Below are 20,577 nucleotides of genomic sequence, written 5' to 3' on the forward strand. Positions count from 1 at the left end.
ATGGAGAATTTTGACAAAGGCAATGGAACACCAATAACCACATTTACCCTTCTGGGATTTGGAAATGACCCTAAACTACAAATTCCATTCTTCATGGTGTTTGTATTCATCTACACTGTGACTGTGGTTGGAAACATTATAATCATCACTCTGGTAGTCTCTGATCATCACCTTCATACTCCTATGTACTACTTCCTTGGAAACTTGTCCTGCTTGGAGACCTGCTACACTTCAACTGTCCTCCCCAGGATGTTAGCCAGCTTCCTGACAGGGGATAGAACTATATCTGTTGGTGGCTGCTTTGCACAGTTTTTTTGGTTTGGGACCCTAGCAATTGCTGAATGCTACCTGTTGGCTGCCATGTCCTACGACCGCTATTTAGCCATATGTAAGCCCCTCCACTATGCCACTCTTATGGATGGGAAACTCTGCTTTCTCTTGTCGGCTGGGTCCTGGCTATGTGGGATTACAGTTATGACAATAGTAGTAAGTTTAATGTCACAACTATATTACTGTGGTCCCAGTGAAATTGATCATTTCTTTTGTGAATTGGCACCAGTGATTAATCTCTCTTGCAGTGATACTACTATGGTGGCACTGGTGGGTCTCATAGTCTCAGTCATCGATGCTATTCCATCTTGTCTCCTAACACTGATGTCTTATGTGTGTATAATTGCCACCATCTTACGGATCCCATCTTCAACAGGGAGGAAAAAGGCCTTTTCCACCTGTTCTTCCCACCTTATTGTGGTTTCAATATTTTATGGATCATTAATATTTGTATATGTGCTCCCAAAAAAGGAAGCTCTGTGGGAAGTGGACAAAATCTTTTCAGTCTTCTACACAGTCTTAACCCCTCTAATCAATCCCCTTATCTACAGCCTGAGGAACAAAGAGGTGAAAGAAGCTTTAAGGAGAGTCATAAGCAAATGCAGGGTTTTAACATAATTTGCACTATTAGCCAAAATATGCCTTAAGATGACCTTGTGAATGGGCAGGCTCCCACAGAAAAGCTCATGCTTGCTCTGCTCCTAGCCAAGATAAAACGAGTGGGTGCAAGATGGGTGGTTGTATTTTAAGACATCTGATCTACCTGCTATGCTGTTTCCGACATTCTGAGTATTCTAGGCGGCATGGAGAGGATCTTCTCTGCGATGGGGAACGGTTGTGCTGATATTCAGAACTGGTGCTTTGAGGAACTGATAAAAAGTGATGATCTGATTTTAGTCAACCTCCATCTGTCCTGTGTCAATTTCCACTAAATTATTTTGAAGAACTGTTTAATGTGGCAAGGATTGACAAAATATCCTCATGGAGGGTCAAGGAGAGAGAGGGAGAGATTATTGACTCAACACAGAGTGACTTTCTGACTATGACTTTCAGCCAAAACAAATAGGTTTTTTGCTTTTGTTTCCTTTCAATATCATTGTTGGAACATTTCCTGATAGTTTCCACTGAATTGGGATATACATCGTCATTGGGATGTTTCATCCTGGTTTGTGTCAAACCAGCTAGCATTACAAGCCAAGCTATACATGTAATATGCAATATTTTTCTTATACTTGTAAACAGTGCTTTTGCTATGTTTTTCCATTGAATAAAACACTGTAAACCATGTATGTTGTTGTAATGGATTGCTTTGAAGTCATTCCAGCACTGGGTGGGTGGGTGGGGAAATCACTACCCAATCCTGGTCTGTATTTTGCCAGAACAAAGGTGGCAACTCTACTCATGAGGAAGCTAACTGGTGTTATTTCCAGCCCTTGCAAAATTCTTGTATTTATGAGTTTGCTCAAATTCTAACCCTTTACTGAATCTATTGATTTGGCAGGCCCCCGCTTCCTTTTTTAGTACACATTGCTTGCCATCAATAAATATTCTCTGTTCTAGGAGCTATTGAGTTGCCAAAGGTGACACAAGCAGTTTCAGAACTGCGTTGTAATATTCAGTGGATTCTCCAGTCAAAACTATATCCATTCTTCATAAAGAGGTATCACTCCATCATCCACAAGAGGTCCAGAAGGTGACAACACAAGAATGGGCCTTTTCTGTGGTTGTTCCCTCTTTTTGGAATACTCTCACCAAGAAGACTTGCCTAGTGCCTCTACTATATAGCTTTAAGCATCAGGCAAAAGACTTCTCTATAACTAGGTCTTTGACTAACAGTCTATAGCCTTTTAAATATGTTTGTGGGAGTGGGGTTATTAGTTTGTTTTCATTTGTTTTATTATGTATTTTGTGCTCACATTTTGTATTTTTATGTTCTGAACCACCCTGTGATCTTTGGATAAAAGCTGGTATATAAATGTAATCAATCAATCAACTGAATCAGATGATGCTCTGCAAGTGGTGAAGCTTTGAGTAACGTTTGTCCTTATATGATGTTTTGGGAAACCAGCACTATGTAATCATCTTCTGTGAAGCCTGGCTTGCAAGTGGGTCAAACTGTAAGATCTCTCATTGGGTTTCGTGGCTGAACCCCCACAGCAAAAGATCATTTCTGAAGCTTAGAAGGGAATGTGTTTCTTGAGCTGAAAAGGGTTCTGCATCGCTATAATAGTATCAGTATGTATCAGTTCCTTCCAGTGTTTTCTTTACAACATGATTTCAGCCTAAAAAGTGTCTTCATTTGCCCTACCACTTCCACTTCCATGGCATGGGAAGCATGACACTGTGATGCCAGATGTGGGGAAGCTAAAGTTACCACAAAAATGTGTTTGCACATACTGTTGATCAGCAAATCAGCATTGGGGTGCTGCAAGGTACTATCCCCCCCCAATGTTCTTCAACATTTATTTGAACTCATCAAGATTTTTCAGTTGGTTATTGAATGCACTTCCTGTTGAAATACGAGAGGCTCCATCTCTATGGGCATTCTGCCAACTTTTTCATTTCTCTACCTGCCATGGACTGGTTAGACACAGAGAATGGGAGGAACCAGCTGGAGAACCACCAAGGGAAGAAGGCTCAAAGCCCGGGAAGTGCAGCAGGGGAGGACAGAGGCCAAGAGGCAGAGATGAATCAGGCTTGTGCATAGTCATGGGTGTCTCCCCCTCCTGCTGTGACAAGCTCCTCTCCCTGCTAGTCTCCCAGAATGAGTAAAGGTATGAATAGGGTGTAGAAGATGTTGGCTTCACACAGGCTCAGTCTCTGATTGCTTGGGGAAATCCCTGGAGAGGAGGGAACTTAGATGGCTGTGGGAAGACAATGACCTTCAGTCTTGGCAACTGATTCATGGGACAAGACCTGTAGGGATGAGCTGCTGTGCTTATTAGGCATGACACTCTGGCAAGTCTAGCAGTTAATGGATCAAAATTGAATCACAACAAGACAGGGATACTGTTTCTGGGGGATAGGAGGCATGCAGGTGTGAGGGACTCCCTGTCAGGAGCTCGTCCTACACTCAGGTAGGACCCTGGCAGAGACACATGCCCAACTAGCATGTTATCTCTGTCCTGGTCAATCATTCAAGAGTTTCAAAAGCTTTCTTCAGCCCGACCATGACAGTGACCAATGCCAACAGATATTGGAACACTTAGGGAATCCGTAGAGTCTTTGCAGCTTGCGTAACAGACCTCAGCAACTCAGCATTTTGGCTAATCTACTTTATTTACATATAAACACACACGGAGCACTGCAAAATGGCTCCCTCTCTCTCTAGCATCAGACAGCAAAGAGAAAGAACAAAGGATAATAGTCCCACTTCACGGAACACAGTAACACAAACATCCTGTCTATGTCACTTCCCACTTTGTGGAGTCAAAACTCCACAGTTTGTGACAGACAAAAATCCCATGACCCCTAAAGGACCAGGTGCACAGCCTGGATATCATTTTGGACTCACAGCTATCTATGGAGGTGCAGGTCAACTCTGTGCCCAGGACAGCTATCTACCAACTTCATGTGGTATGCTGGCTGAGACCCTACCTTCCTGCCCACTGCCTCTTCAGAGTGGTGCATGCTCTTATTATCTCCCAATTGCAGTTTATGTGGGGCTACCTTTGATGGTGACTCAGAAACTGCAATTAATCCAGAATGTGGTTGCTAGACTACTGTCTGGGAGTGGCCACCACCACCATATAACACTGGTCCTAAAAGATCTACATTGCCTCCCAGTATGTTTCCAAGCACAATTCAAGGTGTTGACCGTTAAAGCCCTAAACAGCTTTGACCCTGCAAACTTGAAGGAACAGCTCCACCCCATTGTTCAAAGCAGGCAGCTCCAAGGTCCAGCTCCAAGGGCCTCCTTGCTAGAATTGAAATTACAGGGAACAAGGCAGAAGGCCTGTGGAATGCTCTCCTGTCAGATGTCAGAGTTAAAGCTACTATATAACTTTTCATAGACATCTGAAGACAGCTCTGTTTCGGGAAGCTTTTACTGTTTGATTCCACCCTCCCCCCTGTATTTTTGCTGAAAGCTGCCCAGGGTGGCTGGGATAACCCAGTCAGAGGGGTGGGGGTATAAGAAATAAATAATTATATCATCATCACCATCATCATCATATACAGGTTGTGCTAACTCCAACTTGCACAATCTGATTTACTACCAGCTTGCTCCTGTCCCTACCTAAACAGCCTATCTTAACTGTAGTACGCCTTTGCCTGACTCTTACAAACCATAGAATCCAACCTGGCCACAGTGCCATCCAATCAATGTTCCATCCCACCACTTGGTACCATATATCCATCAAATTATGATGGCTCAAACTAAGTTTAGCCATCTAAGTACATAAAGTTCTGAAGATTCCTATCTCGTTGCCATGCATTCACAGCACCCATCAGCACAGGCATAATTAGAGTAGAACTTTCCCCACAGAAGAACAATTTAAGCATAGTCCTTAGAAAACTCAAGTGGTTTTTCTTCATACTAATCCCTTGTGGCTATTCACCACCTTTTAAACCCTTTTCATGTAAAACATATTAGCATGAGTTACAGTTATGTTGAAGTGGCAACACAGCATAATGTGGCCATCACTGCTGAGGAAATAAATCACTAAGCTATTCTGCCTGGTGGTAAAGAGGAAAGGTAATTTTTTATTATTTTTCTCAGACCTTATCACTGTTATTGAGAGGGAGGATGTCATTCAGGAGAAAATACCCTTGTAAACAGCCCTTCCCCTGTGGCTATGACTGTTACCTTTACACAAAGAGTGGGCAGACTTCAGGCTTTTAAGATTTACGTCTATTCTTAATAGAACCCCAGAATTTATCAAACACAGCCAGCTGTAAATGCCATACAGACAGAATGGAGCAACAAGTCTAAGCTGTTTTCAGTACCAGAAATAAAATGAGTTTACAGTCCATTAATGCAATAGCCAAGGTTATATTAAATTTTCTACTTCTGAGCAGGTGAGTTTAATGTTGATGTCATTACTAAACAATTGGGAATCAGAAACCATTAGCTTCACCTCACTCCTGCTTTGCAATGCAGGAGCATATGACATTGAACTTCTTCCATATTGTGGAAAGTATATGTGAATGAAGCTTCAGTGGGTAATAATTTTTGAGATAGATTCAAGCTAAGTTAGATGAACTTTGGTCCCAGTAAAATAAATGGGACATGCTAGTCCTTAGTGAAATCTTTCCTATTTCAAAGGGAGTTTAATGCAGCTAAAATACTCTGTATCCAGCCCTGTGACTATAGTGAGTAGCTCAATGGGAACTGTCCTTGCATTGTAGTGAATGAAACATAAGATTCATTAGAGCTCCTATGTTTCATAGTCCTACTGTATTGTAGCCAGAGAATCAGACCCACAATCCACAACTTGTTGCACAATATTATTATTTTATTGTTTATCTTCTAACTGTAAAGTTTGTTATTTATTTAGTATATATAGCCTAACATGAATAAATATTATCTGATCTAGGGAATATTGAAAATGAGTTGCTCAAAGTGAAACAAGAAGTTTCACAACTGAGATGCAATCTTCAGCTGATTCTCCAGTCCAACCTATACCCATGCTTCATGCTTGATAAAGATGTATCACTCCATTAAGATTATGTTTCCAATTTCTGTTTGAAGTGATTTTCTAAAATAACAGCAATTCATGAAAGTTGGAACATTACACCTAATGACCTAAAGACACTATAATTTTGGCAATTTAATTTCAGTGACCATTGCTATGGAGAATTTTTACAAAGGCAATGGGACATCAATAACCACATTTACCCTTCTGGGATTTGGAAATGACCCCAAATTACAAATTCCATTCTTCATGGTGTTCGTAATCATCTACACTATGACTGTGGTTGGAAACATCATAATAATCACTCTGGTAGTATCTGATCATCACCTTCATACTCCTATGTACTACTTCCTTGGAAACTTGTCCTGCTTGGAGACCTGTTACTCTTCAACTGTCCTCCCCAGAATGTTAACCAGCTTCCTGACAGGGGATAGAACTATATCTATTGGTGGCTGCTTCACACAGTTTTTTTGGTTTGGAACCTTAGCAATTGCTGAATGCTACTTGTTGGCCGACATGTCCTATGACCGCTATTTAGCCATATGTAAGCCCCTCCACTATGCCACTCTTATGAATGGGGAACTCTGCTTTCTCTTGTTGGCTGGGTCCTGGCTATGTGGGATTACAGTTATGACAATAGTAGTAAGTTTAATGTCACAACTATATTACTGTGGTCCCAGTGAAATTGATCATTTCCTATGCGAATTAACACCGGTGATCATTCTTTCTTGCAGTGACACCACTTTGGTGACACTGGTGGTTCATATACTGTCAATCATAAATGCTGTTTCTTTTTTCCTGACACTGTCGTCTTATGTGTATATAATTTCTATCATCTTACGGATCCCATCTTCAACAGGGAGGAAAAAGGCCTTTTCAACCTGTTCTTCCCACCTTATTGTGGTTTCAATATTTTATGGATCATTCATATTTGTATATGTGCTTCCAAAAAAGGATGCATTGTGGGAAGTGGACAAAATCTTTTCAGTCTTCTACTCAGTCTTAACCCCTCTAATCAATCCCCTTATCTACAGCCTGAGGAACAAAGAAGTGAAAGAAGCCTTAAAGAGAGCTATTAAAAAATGCAAGGTTTTAGAATAATTTGCAGAGGCCTTGTCCACACATCAACATTAGCCCAAGTATGCCTTACCATGACCTTGTAGATGTGTAGGCTCCCAGGAAGAAGTTCACATATTATCTGTTCCTTCTGAGTATTTTAACCACAACACAGCATGGCAATTAAGCTAAGGTTTCACCTTAGTGATTTATATGAAATGTGGATCATGGTTCAAATTTTAGATTAACTGTTGTGCCTTCTGTAGTTAGTAAATAAGGAAGAGTAAAGCTGATGTGACCTGCTTCTGCGATCCAACATGTTTATTCAATTTGCTGCATGCCACACTTTAATTTGCCATGTCATGTGAAGCAGCCCAGAATACATATATTACAAGACTGTACAGTAATCATAGATGTAGAGCTATTTTTTTCCAGATTGCCAGAATGCCTTTTATTTAGCCACTGTTTTGATTTTGCAGATAAACATATGGTAGTCCCATGGCACATATGCAAGCATTTTCTTATTAATATGAGTGAGGAAACTCCAGCCCATGGCCTTATTAGACCTAAAAGGCCTACTCATTTGAGCCACCTTTCCCACTTGAATGATGTGGCAAATATGATGCCATCCACCATCATCATTGTTGTCGTCATCATATATTTAGTTATACCCAACCTTTTCCCCTGACAGGGACTCATGATGTCACATGTGGGACAGGTAAAATTCTAGCTATGCCAAAAGCTACACTGCAGGCACCACCAATCAGATGATCGTCAGCGGGGTCCTATAAGGCACCATTTCCCCCCAGTGGTATTTAACATTTCTTTGAACCCAACAATATTTTTCAGTGTAGCATTGGTATTGTCAGGCTGCTGCCAGAGACTCCCGGCCAATTGCCCAGGAACATACAAAGACATGGAAATGTTTCTTACCATACACTTTTTATTCAGTATTTACAGAAAGAGGCTATAGAACCCAGCCTCTTGGATAATGGCATTGTCCATAGTGAATCTCCACCCCCTGTCTCTCCCAGTTCCTCGTTTGTCATCCTCATTGTCTCTCCTGTGGGTGGTGCTATGTGCCCTTTGTCTTTGAGCTCTTTGCTCTCCTACTTTCAAGGCTTGCTGGGTTCTGAGAGAGGGCTGGGTCTGGAATGCTTTCTAAAGACACTGTGTCTATCAGCTGTCACCTCCCTGGTGTTTTCTCCTCCTTCTTTCCCATTATTTCCCAACTTTCCCCCTTGTAAGAATGTTAACACAAAACAGTAAAGGACAGATCCTTCCTGCTCACAATAAAGAGGTTTCCACGTGTTCTTGTACTGTACTGAAACCTGTAAATGCTCATGTTTTCACATATGCATGTATTCTGCTTGTATTCTGCTTGTCCCTCGGTAGTGGCCACTCCAAGTCAGGCTTCTCCAGCGCATTCTTGTCCACCAAAAATCCAACAATTACGTGAGGAAGACACTACAGTGTCGAGAGTCACCACAGAGTGGACTGAAGACCCAGCAGGACATATAAATCAAAATCTGCTTGTCCCTCTCCCTGCTTCTCCCTTCCCCTTCTCTCCTGCCACACTATATTAATTTGCCTTTTTACAGAAACATTGTAACATCTCTTGATTTTAAAGAAGCTTGTGTGTCTATACCAAATGTAACTTTAGTAGTGTAAAATTGTAACTTCATGAATGTAAAATGTATCTATTATGTTGCAAGGGAAAGATAAAGTAACGGATACCTGTCAGAGGTGGCCTCAGTGGTACAGTGCCATCTATTGAGTCTACCATACATGAATCTCATACATTCATTCACAAAAAACACGTACTCTCATTCACAAAATGCAACTTTATTTAAAAGTGATCATTACTATCTTCCTGCATATCCTTGACAGCCCACAGGCAAAACGCTCAAATCCTGTTTCCCTCCTTATCAGCCCGCTCCAGGTGTCACTCCGATCACTCTGCAAACAAGAAAACATATCAGTAAATATGTCACAAACAAGTTTGCATAAGCTTCTTACTGACACCACCCAGGAAAAACAATGCAAATCACCCACAAGAACTGTCGTTAACACAGATGTTTTCCCCAAGTGTCACTCACCTGCAAATCCATTCATGCCATGCCTAGTCTGTCTCTTCTGTAATCTATGTACTTGTATTGTCCTGTATGAAAAACCAAGTGTATAAATATCAGGGCTTGCCTTTGGGATTCCTTCTCGTGAAGCAAGGAACCCTGTTGCAACAGTCATTTCTTTGTTTTCAATAAAGATCAGGCTTACAAGCCGCCTTGCTACAAATTTTCCCGGTTTGGTCTCTGTTCTTTACTCCCAACATTTAAGAGCCTAAAACGTGCCTTCTTGGTAGTTGCAAATCACTTAAGGAAGGCAACAATTTATGGGCAAATTTCTTTAACACCCTCATCTGCCTCTGAGCCATGACATCCCTAAAACCCCTGTTGTAAATCTAAACTGTCTTCCTCTTCCTCCTCCTTACAAGGGTCAAGCTGGGGAAGGGGTCTCCACCATTTCTCCTCTGCCCAGTCCCTGATAGGTATTATGGAATGCACTTCTTGTTGATATATTAACATTCAGCTGGCCTATTAAGCTGTCTGCCTAAGCTGCCTAATTGATGATTTAATTGTAGGTTTATTATTTATTATGCTTTATTAACTGTAGTTGCATCCATACATCAAAGACATTTTATAGACTGTAGATCAAACTCATCAAAATAAAAATTCCAACAAAGAAGTATATATCTACATAAATTTGATTTCCCGTCCTTCTCAACATCTTTTCACTCCCATCTACCTATTACCTAAATTTATCAGCAAAATCTTAATAAAATATTAATATGCATCTATGTATATTACTCTAGATCATATATATTTATATTATATTTATATAATCATATATATTTATAATATATTTATATCTATGTATATCACTCTACTTTAACCCATTTAACCTTTATTTACAGAGCTTATTCAAAAGCTGCCACTGAATTCAGATTGCAAGACTTTTTTTTAAAGTAATTCTTTAGAGGTTTCCAGTTATCAATGAACTCCCATTTTTGCTTATCTTTAATCTTTTCTGAGAGACTATCTAGTTCAGCATATTCTACCAATTTTAGTAATTTCTACCAATTCTGATCTGATGGGGATTTGGTCACTCTTCAAATGCTTTGCTATAAGTACTATCGTGGCTGTGGTGGCATACAGAAAAATTTTCCTTATTTTCCTGGCTACACCTGCTCCTGTAATACCCAATAAAAATGATTCTGGTTTTTTTTTTTGGGGGGGAGGATGCATTTAACATTATTTGAAGCTGAGTATGTATGTCATTCGAGAAGGTTTTGATCTTTTTATAAACCCACCACATATGGAGCACCTGGTTCTCCGTATCTCCAACATATATTAGACACACTTTTGTACATTTTGGAGAGTTTAGAAGGGGTTAGATACCAGTGGTATAACATCTTTTGAAGGTTCTCCCTTAATGTGTAGCATGCCGTAAAGTTCCAATTTACTTTCCATAGGTGTTCCCTCTGGCTCATCTCTATGTTGTAACCAAAGTCTTGGACCCATGTGATCATTGTGGACTTAACCTCCTCCTCCTGGACTTCCCAGTCCAGGAGGAGTTGGTATGTTTTGGAGAGGGTTTTAGTTTTAGAATTTACTAGATCTGATTCAAATCTGGAAATCTCTGTCAAAATCCTCTTTTTTAATCACATTTATCACATTTGAAGGTTTCAAATAATTGATAATATTGGAACCAGTCCTTGGCTAATTTTGATAGACTTCTTACAAACCACAGAATCCAATATGGTCACAGTGTTGTTCATCCAACACCTGGCACCACACATTCATCAAGTAATGATAGTCTGAAGTCAGTTTAGCCCTCCAAATGAACCAAGTTTTGAGGTGTAATTATTCCTACCTCACTGCCACACTTTCACAGCACCCACTGACACATTCTGTTAGGTATAATTGGTTTAATTGACACTAAAAAGGGAAAATTCCTGTGTATTAATGAAGCTTTAAAATGAAAAAAGTCTAAATGTGTATTGCTAACACAGGGTTTTACCACTGTAGGTTTTTTAGCTCCTAAATGGGTTAATGATTGCCTCTAGATTGTTTTCTGTTACTCTAAACTAAAGTAGCATTTGATCATGTGATGAGGCTATTGAGTTTCAAATTCACCATCTGGAAAGGGTGATGGCTCTGAAAGCAATATCTGGAAGCAATATCTCTCAAAAAGATAAATATGAGGGCAAATTGGCCAACATATAGAGAGCTCCTAATTGAAATGGAAAATCAATTAAACAGAAAACAAACCAAAACAAACAGTCAAAAACTAAAACATGATGCTTTCTGTTTAACTGAAAATCTCAGTAATAATAATAATAATAATAATAATAATAATAATAATAATAATAATAGAAAATCAATTAAAATTAAGAAAATTTGAGGAAATAAGAGAAAAGATAACAGATCAGTTACAATATTTTCAACTAAATGAGATTTTTAAAGAAGATAAAAAGATAGATTTTAGTTACTCAATATCCAGATTTAAAAGATTATTGAATTAAAATTATTGAAGAAAATGTACAGCTTGCTGCTAGAATGGGAAACAAAGGATGAAGAGGTTCAATGTGTGATGATTAAGTGGGCAAAAGATCTGGGACATAATATTCAAATGAGTGATTGGGGGAAATTTGGAAGGTGAATCTGAAATTCACTGCATGTACAACACTGAAAGAGAACTATATGAAATTGATGTACTGTTGGTACATAACACCGGTAAAACTTGCTAAATGTATAGAACAAGTTCTAATAAATGTTGGAAATTCAAAGAAATTCAAAGAAAAAGAGGGTACCTTTTACCACATGTGGTGGGAACGTTAAATGGTTAAAAGTTACTGGGAAATGATATATAATGAATTGAAGAGAATGTTTAAATTGACTTTTATTAAAAAAACAGAATTAGGAATAACAGGAAGCCAAATCTTGAAGGAAAAGAATAAATTGTTTACGTACGCAACAACAACAGCCCAGATTCTATTAGCCCAAAATGGAAGGAAGACATGATACCAACAATAGAAGAATGGAACTGAAATTGATGGACTATGTTGAAATGGCTAAACTCACAGAAAAGCTTAGAGACATTGATAATGAAAAATTTCAAAAAAAAAATGGGAAACCTTTATTGTGTATGAACAAAAATATTGCAAACAAGTAGAAACATTGGGAGGCTTTGATTAAATATTTGCAAGCAGTTAAAAATGAGATAAAGTTAAAGAAAGGAAATTTGAATTGAGATATTAAGGTTTGATGGTAATTAGTTAAATGTTGATAAAATAATGAGAATAAGAATAAGAGGAAGAGGAAGAAGAGTTTGGATTTGATATCCCGCCTTTCACTCCCCTTCAGGAGTCTCAAAGCGGCTAACATTCTCCTTTCCCTTCCTCCCCCACAACAAACACTCTGTGAGGTGAGTGGGGCTGAGAGACTTCAGAGAAGTGTGACTGGCCCAAGGCCACCCAGCAGCTGCATGTGGAGGAGCGGAGACACGAACCCGGTTTCCCAGATTACGTGACTACCGCTCTTAACCACTACACCACACTGACTAAGAGGTTTAATTATAATTATGCAGAAAATGTATACATTCAATGAACCAGAAAAGGGAATGGAGGAAAGTCAGGAGGTTAAAGAGAACCTCCCCAAAAGAAAGAGATGATGTTTATATATTGGAAAAAGTGTTGATGTTTTATGTTGATGTTTTTATATTTTTGTTGTTGTTTTTGTTGTTTCTGTTTTGTGTTTTTGCTTTTGTTTTCTTTTTTACAAAGAATAATTGTTGAAGTTAAAATTGTAAAATCAATTAAAAAAAATTGCAGAAAAACACACACACACACACACGGAGTGCGTTATTAAGCTTCCAATCACTTCAAAGTGCACAATATTGATACCTACAATACATTCTTAATTAAAGTAGAACCATCATTTTACAAAGGGAATATGCCTCCTTTTCCCAGAAGAGCAATTTAAGTGCAGCTCTTCTTGGAAAACTCAAGAGGTTGATCTTCATACTGATCCCTTGTGACCATTTCCAACTTCTTATATAATCCCTCTTCTTGCAAAACATGTTAGCATGAGATGCTGTCATGTGAAGCGGCTGGACAAGTTGTGATCATCACAGCTGAGGAAATGAATCACTAAGCTGTTCTGCCTTGGTTCCATCTGATGGTCAAGAGGAATGGTAACATTATTATTATTCTCCTCACACCCAATCACTTATTTTCACTAGATGTCTGCCTATTTTAAAATTTCACATTCCTTACAGATCATTGCTGGAAAAGCAAATGACATAAAGAGAAAGTTCTCTCTCTCTCTCTCTCTCCCTCCCTCTCTCTCTCTGCGTGTGTGCGCACGCTCCAATTGTCTTTCCTCTGCAATGCAAAAACCAGGACATTAATTTCACTATTTGCCAAACATTTACAGTACAGACCTATACATACGTACACAGAACTAAGTCCCATTAAGTTGAATGGCACTCTTAGGAAAGTTGGTGTATAGTTTTAATCTTTGGCAACACAGAAATGGGCATTAATTTCAATTAGTTTAGCATTACTGTGTTGAGTTGTAGCCCATGGAACATGAGTAAAACAGATATATTTTCTGAATGGCATTCTTGTGGCTCTCACATGACTCTCCCTAGAGATTTCTTAACCTTTTTTTGATTTCCCCTTGAAATTCATCAGACCTTTTTGTTTGGGAAAAACACCCAAATTGGCCTCAAATATCACAGTGCATACCATTTTCATGAAAATTGTATTGGACACTGATAAATGAAATACAAATGCATTCAAGAAGCTGCAATTATCCAGGAATCCATTCCAGAAGGCAGATTTATATAATAATAATAATAATAATAATAATAATAATAATAATAATAATAATAATAATAATAATCTGTTATTTGATACTTCTTACATTTGTTCTCCTTGCAATTACTTATCTATCACTTCATCACTTCTGAATTATCTTGCTTAGCTTCAAACATCTGCAGCAACTGATGTTCTTCTACTTCCTTGGATTTTACTCTTTGGTGTGTGTCCCTCTTTACAAACTGTTATTCAATTGAGAGAGAGGGTGCCAGTAAGGAGGAAAGACCCTTGTAAACTATTGGTATTTCACAACTTTAACCTGTTGCAGGATTGCAGCTGAATACAGTGGTACCTCAGGTTACATACGCTTCAGGTTACAGACTCCGCTAACCCAGAAATAGTGTTTCAGGTTAAGAACAGAAATAGTGCTTCAGGTTAAGAACTTTGCTTCAGGATAAGCAAGCTCCGGTGGCAGGGCAGCAGCAGGAGGCTTCTGGTTAAGAACAGTTTCAGGTTAAGAACGGACCTCTGGAACGAATTAAGTACTTAACCTGAGGTACCACTGTATAGCAGAGCATACGCGGACTTCCAGAAGCAATCAGTTGTGGGCAGGAAGGATGAAGCAGGAACAAGACGCTGCTACCAGTAACTTATAGGTGTTTTATTATTTACAGCAAACTCACAAGTTATTATAAAGGATACAGACACGGATCTTAACTCTCTCACTTAACATACTCCAGATGGCTCTCAGAACATACACTGACCAACCAACTATCCAGCCAAGGAAGATCATGAGTCATCATGCCTATGTGGAGACCTCGACCAATAGCAGAGTTGTATCCAAACTCCCATATCTCTAGGCAGAATAACCCCCTCTGCTCAGTCTTGGCCTTCAGTCAACTTCTTAACTGCTTTTGTGAGAAGCTGCATCAAATGGCATGTAGGCATAAAAATCCCAACATAAACAGCCCTTCCTCTGTGGCAATGTTTAGTCATATTTTCTCCCTACAATAAGCATGGCCAGAATCATAATCTACTTAAAACAAGAACTAAAGAATATACCAACCACAGTTAGTTTTAAATGTGTACAGATAGAATGAAGGAACAAGTCTAAGCTGTTTTCATTACCAAAAAATAAATAAGTTTGCAGTCCATTCATATAAGAGTATACTTCAGGTTGTCTCAAGTTTTCTATCTCTCAGCAGGTGAATTTAATGTTGATGCCAAACAATTGGGAATCAAAAGCCATTACCTTCAGCTCACCCCTGCTTTGCAGTGTAGGAGCACATCACTGGGAAGTTATTCCATGTTGTGGAAAGTGAATATGAATGAAGCCTCAGGGGGTACCTGTGAGATGGATTCAGGCTAAGTTAGTTGAATTTGGTCCCAATGAAATCAATGAGACATGCTAGTCATGACTGAAATCTCTCATTTATTTCCAAGGGAGCTAAAGGTAGCTATCATGGACTGTATCCAATCTTCTGAGTAAAATGGGCAGTGCACTGAAAAGTGTTCCTTTCATTGTAGTGAATGAAGCTGTATTAGAAGCACCGGAGCTCATATTTTGCATAGTCCTGCTTGATTGGAGTCAGAGAACCAGATCCACCACCAACAGTTTGTTGTTCTATATTTTTACTGTGCTGTTTAAACTGTAAAGGTTCTTTATAGTATATATAGTGTGCCATCAATAAGCATTCGCTGGTCTGCAAAATACTGATGATGAGATGTCAGTGGTGATGCAAAGAGCTGCACAACCAAGTTGTAATTTTCAGCTGATCTCCAGTCCAAACTATATCCACGATTCATCGTTTATATAGATGTATCACTTCATGATCATTAACTACAGGCAAAATTCTTCCAAATTTCATTTGAATGATTGCAATCATTGAAATCTGAAATATTAAAATTTTGGGGAAACAACAATTTTAGCAATTAACCTCCAGTGAACCTATGGAGAATTTTGAAATAAGCAATGGAACAGCAATAACCACATTTACCCTTCTGGGATTTGGAAATGACCCCAAATTACAAATTCTATTCTTCATGGTGTTTGTAATCATCTACACTGTGACTGTGGTTGGAAACATCACAATCATCACTCTGGTAATCTCTGATCATCACCCTCACACTCCTATGTACTACTTCCTTGGAAACTTGTCCTGTTTGGAAACCTGCTATACATCAACTCTCCTTCCCAGGATGTTAGCCAGCTTCCTGACAGGGGATAGAACTATATCTCTTGGTGGCTGTTTCACTCAGCTATATTGGTTTGGATTCCTAGTTGTTGCTGAATGCTACCTGTTGGCTGCTATGTCCTATGATCGCTATTTAGCCATATGTAAGCCCCTCCACTATGCCACTCTTATGAATGGGAAACTCTGCTTTCTCTTGTCGGCTGGGTCCTGGCTATGTGGGATTACAGTTATGACAATAGTAATAAGTTTAATGTCACAACTATATTACTGTGGTCCCAGTGAAATTGATCATTTCTTTTGTGAATTGACACCGGTGATTAATCTATCTTGCAGTGACACCACTTTGGTGACACTGGTGGGCCTTATAGTCTCAGCCATAGACACTATTCCTTCTTGTCTCTTGACACTGATGTCTTATGTGTGTATAATAGCCACCATCTTACGGATCCCATCTTCAACAGGGAGGAAAAAGGCCTTTTCAACCTGTTCTTCCCACCTTATTGTGGTTTCTATATTTTATGGATCCTTAATATTTGTATATGCACTTCCAAAAAGGAAAGCTCTGCGGGAAGTGGACAAAATCTTTTCAGTCTTCTACACAGTCTTAACCCCTCTAATCAATCCACTTATCTACAGCCTGAGGAACAAAGAGGTGAAGGAATCTTTACGGAGAGTCATAAGCAAATGCAGGCTTTTAGAATAATCTGCAGATGCTTTGTCCATACGTCCGTGTAAGCCAAGATATTCTTTACCGTGACATCGTGAATATGCAGGTTTCCAGAGTGAAGTTCACATCTTCTCTGTTCCTCCTGAGTATTTTAACCACAGCAAAGCAGGACAGTTGTGCTAAGGTTTGTCTCAGTTTTTCATCTATGCTAGGGTTTATGGTTAATGTTACTAATCATAGCCTATTGGCTATACACCATGGTTAAGGAGAGATCTTAACTACTGTTCCCAGTTTGGATGACAAACTGAAGCACAATCCTTAGTTTAACTGCCATGCCACACTGTTGTTATATAGCAGGTATGAATTCCTCTCTGGGAGCCAGCTTGGGCTTGGGCACGGGTTTCTCTGCACACCATGGCCACTGCCAGCCTGAGCCAGGGAAAGAGGCACATGGGCATGGCAGTGGCAGCCCCTCAGACCTGTGCACCTCTTTTTCCTGCTCCGGCTGGCAGCAGCTTGGGCTGGCCTCTTTTTTGCTGTTCAATATATGGCAAACCTACCTAACAAGAATCCCATGTTTTTCATTAAAGGCATGCTTAGGTGATTGCTGTTGCTGTAGCAGCAGCTGCTTAAGGGGGCTTTTTAATGGATGGAGTTACATACTGATATTTGCTGGTCCTTAATTTCTGTGATGACTGGGATGGCACCAAACAGATTAAATAGGAACATCAAATAATTGCTGGAAGTACAAAATTCCTGTGATTGACATATTTCAGATCATGTGGTCATGCAGGAAAATTCAGATATATTTGAGTTTACTTCTGAGTGAAACAAAGGATATTTTGGGTTATGACCTTCCCAATGACCCACTAGTGATATTGTTTCAATATCTTAAGGATAGAGTTCAGAGGGATAACATTGGAAATTGTTAACTGCAGGAAGAAGGGTTGAATGCCAAAATCTCAACAGACTGTTGGTTAACTAATATATATGGTTAATCTATTGAATTTAATCAGAACCAGAGATGGACAACAATCTAAGACAAATAAGTGGAGAAATAATAAAAAGCAGGATTTAGTGAATCTGTATTTGGGATATATTAAAGTATATAAAATAGAAAGGATGGATGCAATCTTATGGCAAGATTCACTGGCATGAGTGAGTTAGGATGTGGTGGCTCTTCAGCTCAGCCAGTTGATTCCCAACTCAGCTGGGCTGACACCAGTGTAATTCCCACCAAAAGGGGCTTTCTGGGGGCATGGCAGTGACAGAACTAGGCAGTAGCATGACATGGAAAGATGGATAATACAAGTCAGGTTATTTTTTAAAAGCTTGTTTTCCTTCTGACAGGCTTGGGTTGGCAGCTGCCTTGCTCCTGAACAGAGTATGGTTTTGACATAACTTTACACTGGGTTAACTTATGCTGGCTTGCTTTATACCAGCTTCTTGTGTATAAGATTGCTCTCACAGAGAATATGAGTACTTTATTATCTGTTGTTTATCATTTTATTGTAAAATGGCATATATAGTCAATGCAGTGTACAATTCAATAGGCAATGGATGTAACCGAAGGCTTTGTAGTAGGAATTTTATAAGGTGATTTGTATTGTGATATTATGAGTATATTATGCATATCATGCAGGAATCTGGCATTCCTGTTCCATATTCCCTTTTATTACAGTCATCCACTATGTACTTTGCCTTCTTCCTACAATTATGCTGTCTCCGAGCTTTCTTGTTCCCCACCATTGAGGACCATGTCTTACAAAAAAACCTTCTTTATTTTTTCTCATTTCCCCCCATCCTGTCCAGTCTATCCCTGTATATATCATTTGTTGTTCCTTGGTTTTGTCTTATCAACTTATATTATTTGTGATGCTTTCATGAAAAGGACATTGTTTTCTTTTCCTAGCTTGTAATGAAATCTAAAAAGACTGTTATGGTAGTTATATAACCTATTATTCTGCTTTGTAATTATTATTTTATAAACTTACTTTATTTTCCCCCAAGGAAGGTCTAGCAGGGTCCAAAATGCTTATTAAATCATTTGCTGTTCACCTTACTGCTTTTGTGTCCAGTTCCTCTTATTTTGGGGCAGGGTCACATTTTTGTGGAACATTGTCTCCTAAAAGGCAGGTTGACCTGTTGGAAATCAAGCCTATATCAGGAGAAGCTGGCAACTCTCCCAGGCACCCGGCTTGGTCTCTGGTGACCTCCCTGGCTGCATTCCCCAGCAAGCTCAGGCTAGGTCTCGATAGGCGACCCTTCCCAGCGTGGGAAGAGCACACCCACTCCTTCCTGCTCCCCCGGCAGGGAAAGGAGATAGTCAGAAATGTTTATTTACATCCTTTATTTCTGACTCTTCAGCATTACAGAAAACATGTCTGCTCTCTTCAAACATTGGCAAACAAGTAAGAAAGACTTCCTGTACAATCGCAAGAGGAAGGTCTCATATTACACTCTGAGCAAATTCCAGTGAACTGCCCTGTGAACTGACTGGAACACTGTTTCCCACAGTCAGCCAAATCACATGATGTCAACAAGCTGGCTGTCTGCAGCTGCAATGAGCTCATATGCTGTCATGACCGTCATCATTTTTCTTATTCCAATAGTAGATAACAATTCAGTGACACTGATATGAAACACATAGAGAAGCTTCTATGTTCATGCAACAGAATAAGCAAAAATATTTTCTTCACATTAGTTAAACTTCAGCTGGGTCAGAAGGAAATAATGAAGTTAGCTGGATATCATTTGAGATGGCCAGAAATATTTATTCACTCACTCAACATAGAGCGGTGATTCTAAGAAGTTTTCTCTGATGGAGGAATGTCTTCTATTCATAAGAAGGTGTTTTTTTTGTCAGAAGTGCCTTAATCTGCCAAACAATTCATTGGATCTAACCCAGACATTATCCTATATCAGTTCACAATCAGAAATTCTTTATTCATTCTACCCAAAGCTGCTGTGGAAAAATGTACTTCTCCTTACAAAACTAAACAACTGACAGATAAGCTTACTCATAGCTTCCTTTATCTCTCTGTTTCTCAGGCAATATACAATGGGATTGACAATGGGGGTTAGAACTGTATAAAAGATGGAGAAGACTTTGTTCAGGTCTTTCAATGTGTTTGTTTTGGGAAACATGTAGACAATGACAAGGGTTCCGTAGAAAACTATAACCACCGTAAGATGGGATGAACAAGTGGAAAAGGCCTTTCGTCTCCCTGTGTTTGATGGAATTCTTAGGACAGTGGAGATGATCAAACCATAGGACACCAAAATCAAAAGAAATGGGGCTAGAGCTATTAGGGAAGAGAGGAAGAAAGCCATTAATTCCATCTGTTGTGTATCACCACAAGCAAGCTTTATAACTGGGGTGAAATCACAGAAGAAATGATCAAGAATACGAGGACCACAAAATGATAGCTGGGACATCAAATATGTTGTTATAGTGTTAAGTAGAAAACAGCTTGCACATGATCCCATCATAATCTGTATGCACAACGTATGATTCATTAAGGCTGAATAGTGAAGAGGCTTGCAAATTGCTAAATACCGATCGTAAGACATAGCAGCCAGCAGATAACATTCTGAACCCACAAGAGAGCCAAAGAAATAATATTGTAAAAAACAGCCCCACATAGGAATTGTCCTCTCTCCAGTCAAGAAACTTGCTAGCATCCTGGGTACTATGGTTGAGCTGTAGAAGGTCTCCAGGCATGAAAGGTTGCCCAGAAAAAAGTACATGGGGGTATGGAGATGCTGGTCACACATGATAAGAACAACAATCAGAAGGTTTCCAGTCAT

At 39.3% G+C, this 20,577-nt stretch overlaps 4 protein-coding genes across 4 annotated transcripts; 3 read left to right on the forward strand and 1 right to left on the reverse strand.

Moving 5' to 3' along the window:
- On the forward strand, nt 1-948 carry LOC308570528 (olfactory receptor 5B21-like; the record flags this gene model as incomplete). Its single annotated transcript, XM_081165432.1, has 1 exon — nt 1-948. The coding sequence occupies one exon, from the start codon at nt 1-3 to the stop codon at nt 946-948; it is 948 nt and encodes a 315-aa protein (XP_081021558.1).
- A 5,174-nt stretch (nt 949-6,122) lies between these two features.
- LOC308571689 (olfactory receptor 5B21-like) lies at nt 6,123-7,067 on the forward strand (the record flags this gene model as incomplete). The annotated part of the gene is made up of 1 exon (XM_081167332.1): nt 6,123-7,067. One exon carries the CDS (start codon nt 6,123-6,125, stop codon nt 7,065-7,067), a length of 945 nt encoding a protein of 314 aa, XP_081023458.1.
- Nucleotides 7,068-15,855: 8,788 nt separating this feature from the next.
- LOC308571690 (olfactory receptor 5AR1-like) lies at nt 15,856-16,803 on the forward strand (the record flags this gene model as incomplete). The annotated part of the gene is made up of 1 exon (XM_081167333.1): nt 15,856-16,803. One exon carries the CDS (start codon nt 15,856-15,858, stop codon nt 16,801-16,803), a length of 948 nt encoding a protein of 315 aa, XP_081023459.1.
- A 2,916-nt stretch (nt 16,804-19,719) lies between these two features.
- Nucleotides 19,720-20,577, reverse strand: LOC308571691 (olfactory receptor 6B1-like; the record flags this gene model as incomplete). The annotated part of the gene is made up of 1 exon (XM_081167334.1): nt 19,720-20,577. One exon carries the CDS (start codon nt 20,575-20,577, stop codon nt 19,720-19,722), a length of 858 nt encoding a protein of 285 aa, XP_081023460.1.

The sequence above is a fragment of the Podarcis bocagei genome, assembly GCF_964188305.1.
Source record: "Podarcis bocagei genome assembly, chromosome: 13".
Classification (NCBI taxonomy): Eukaryota; Metazoa; Chordata; class Lepidosauria; order Squamata; family Lacertidae; genus Podarcis; species Podarcis bocagei.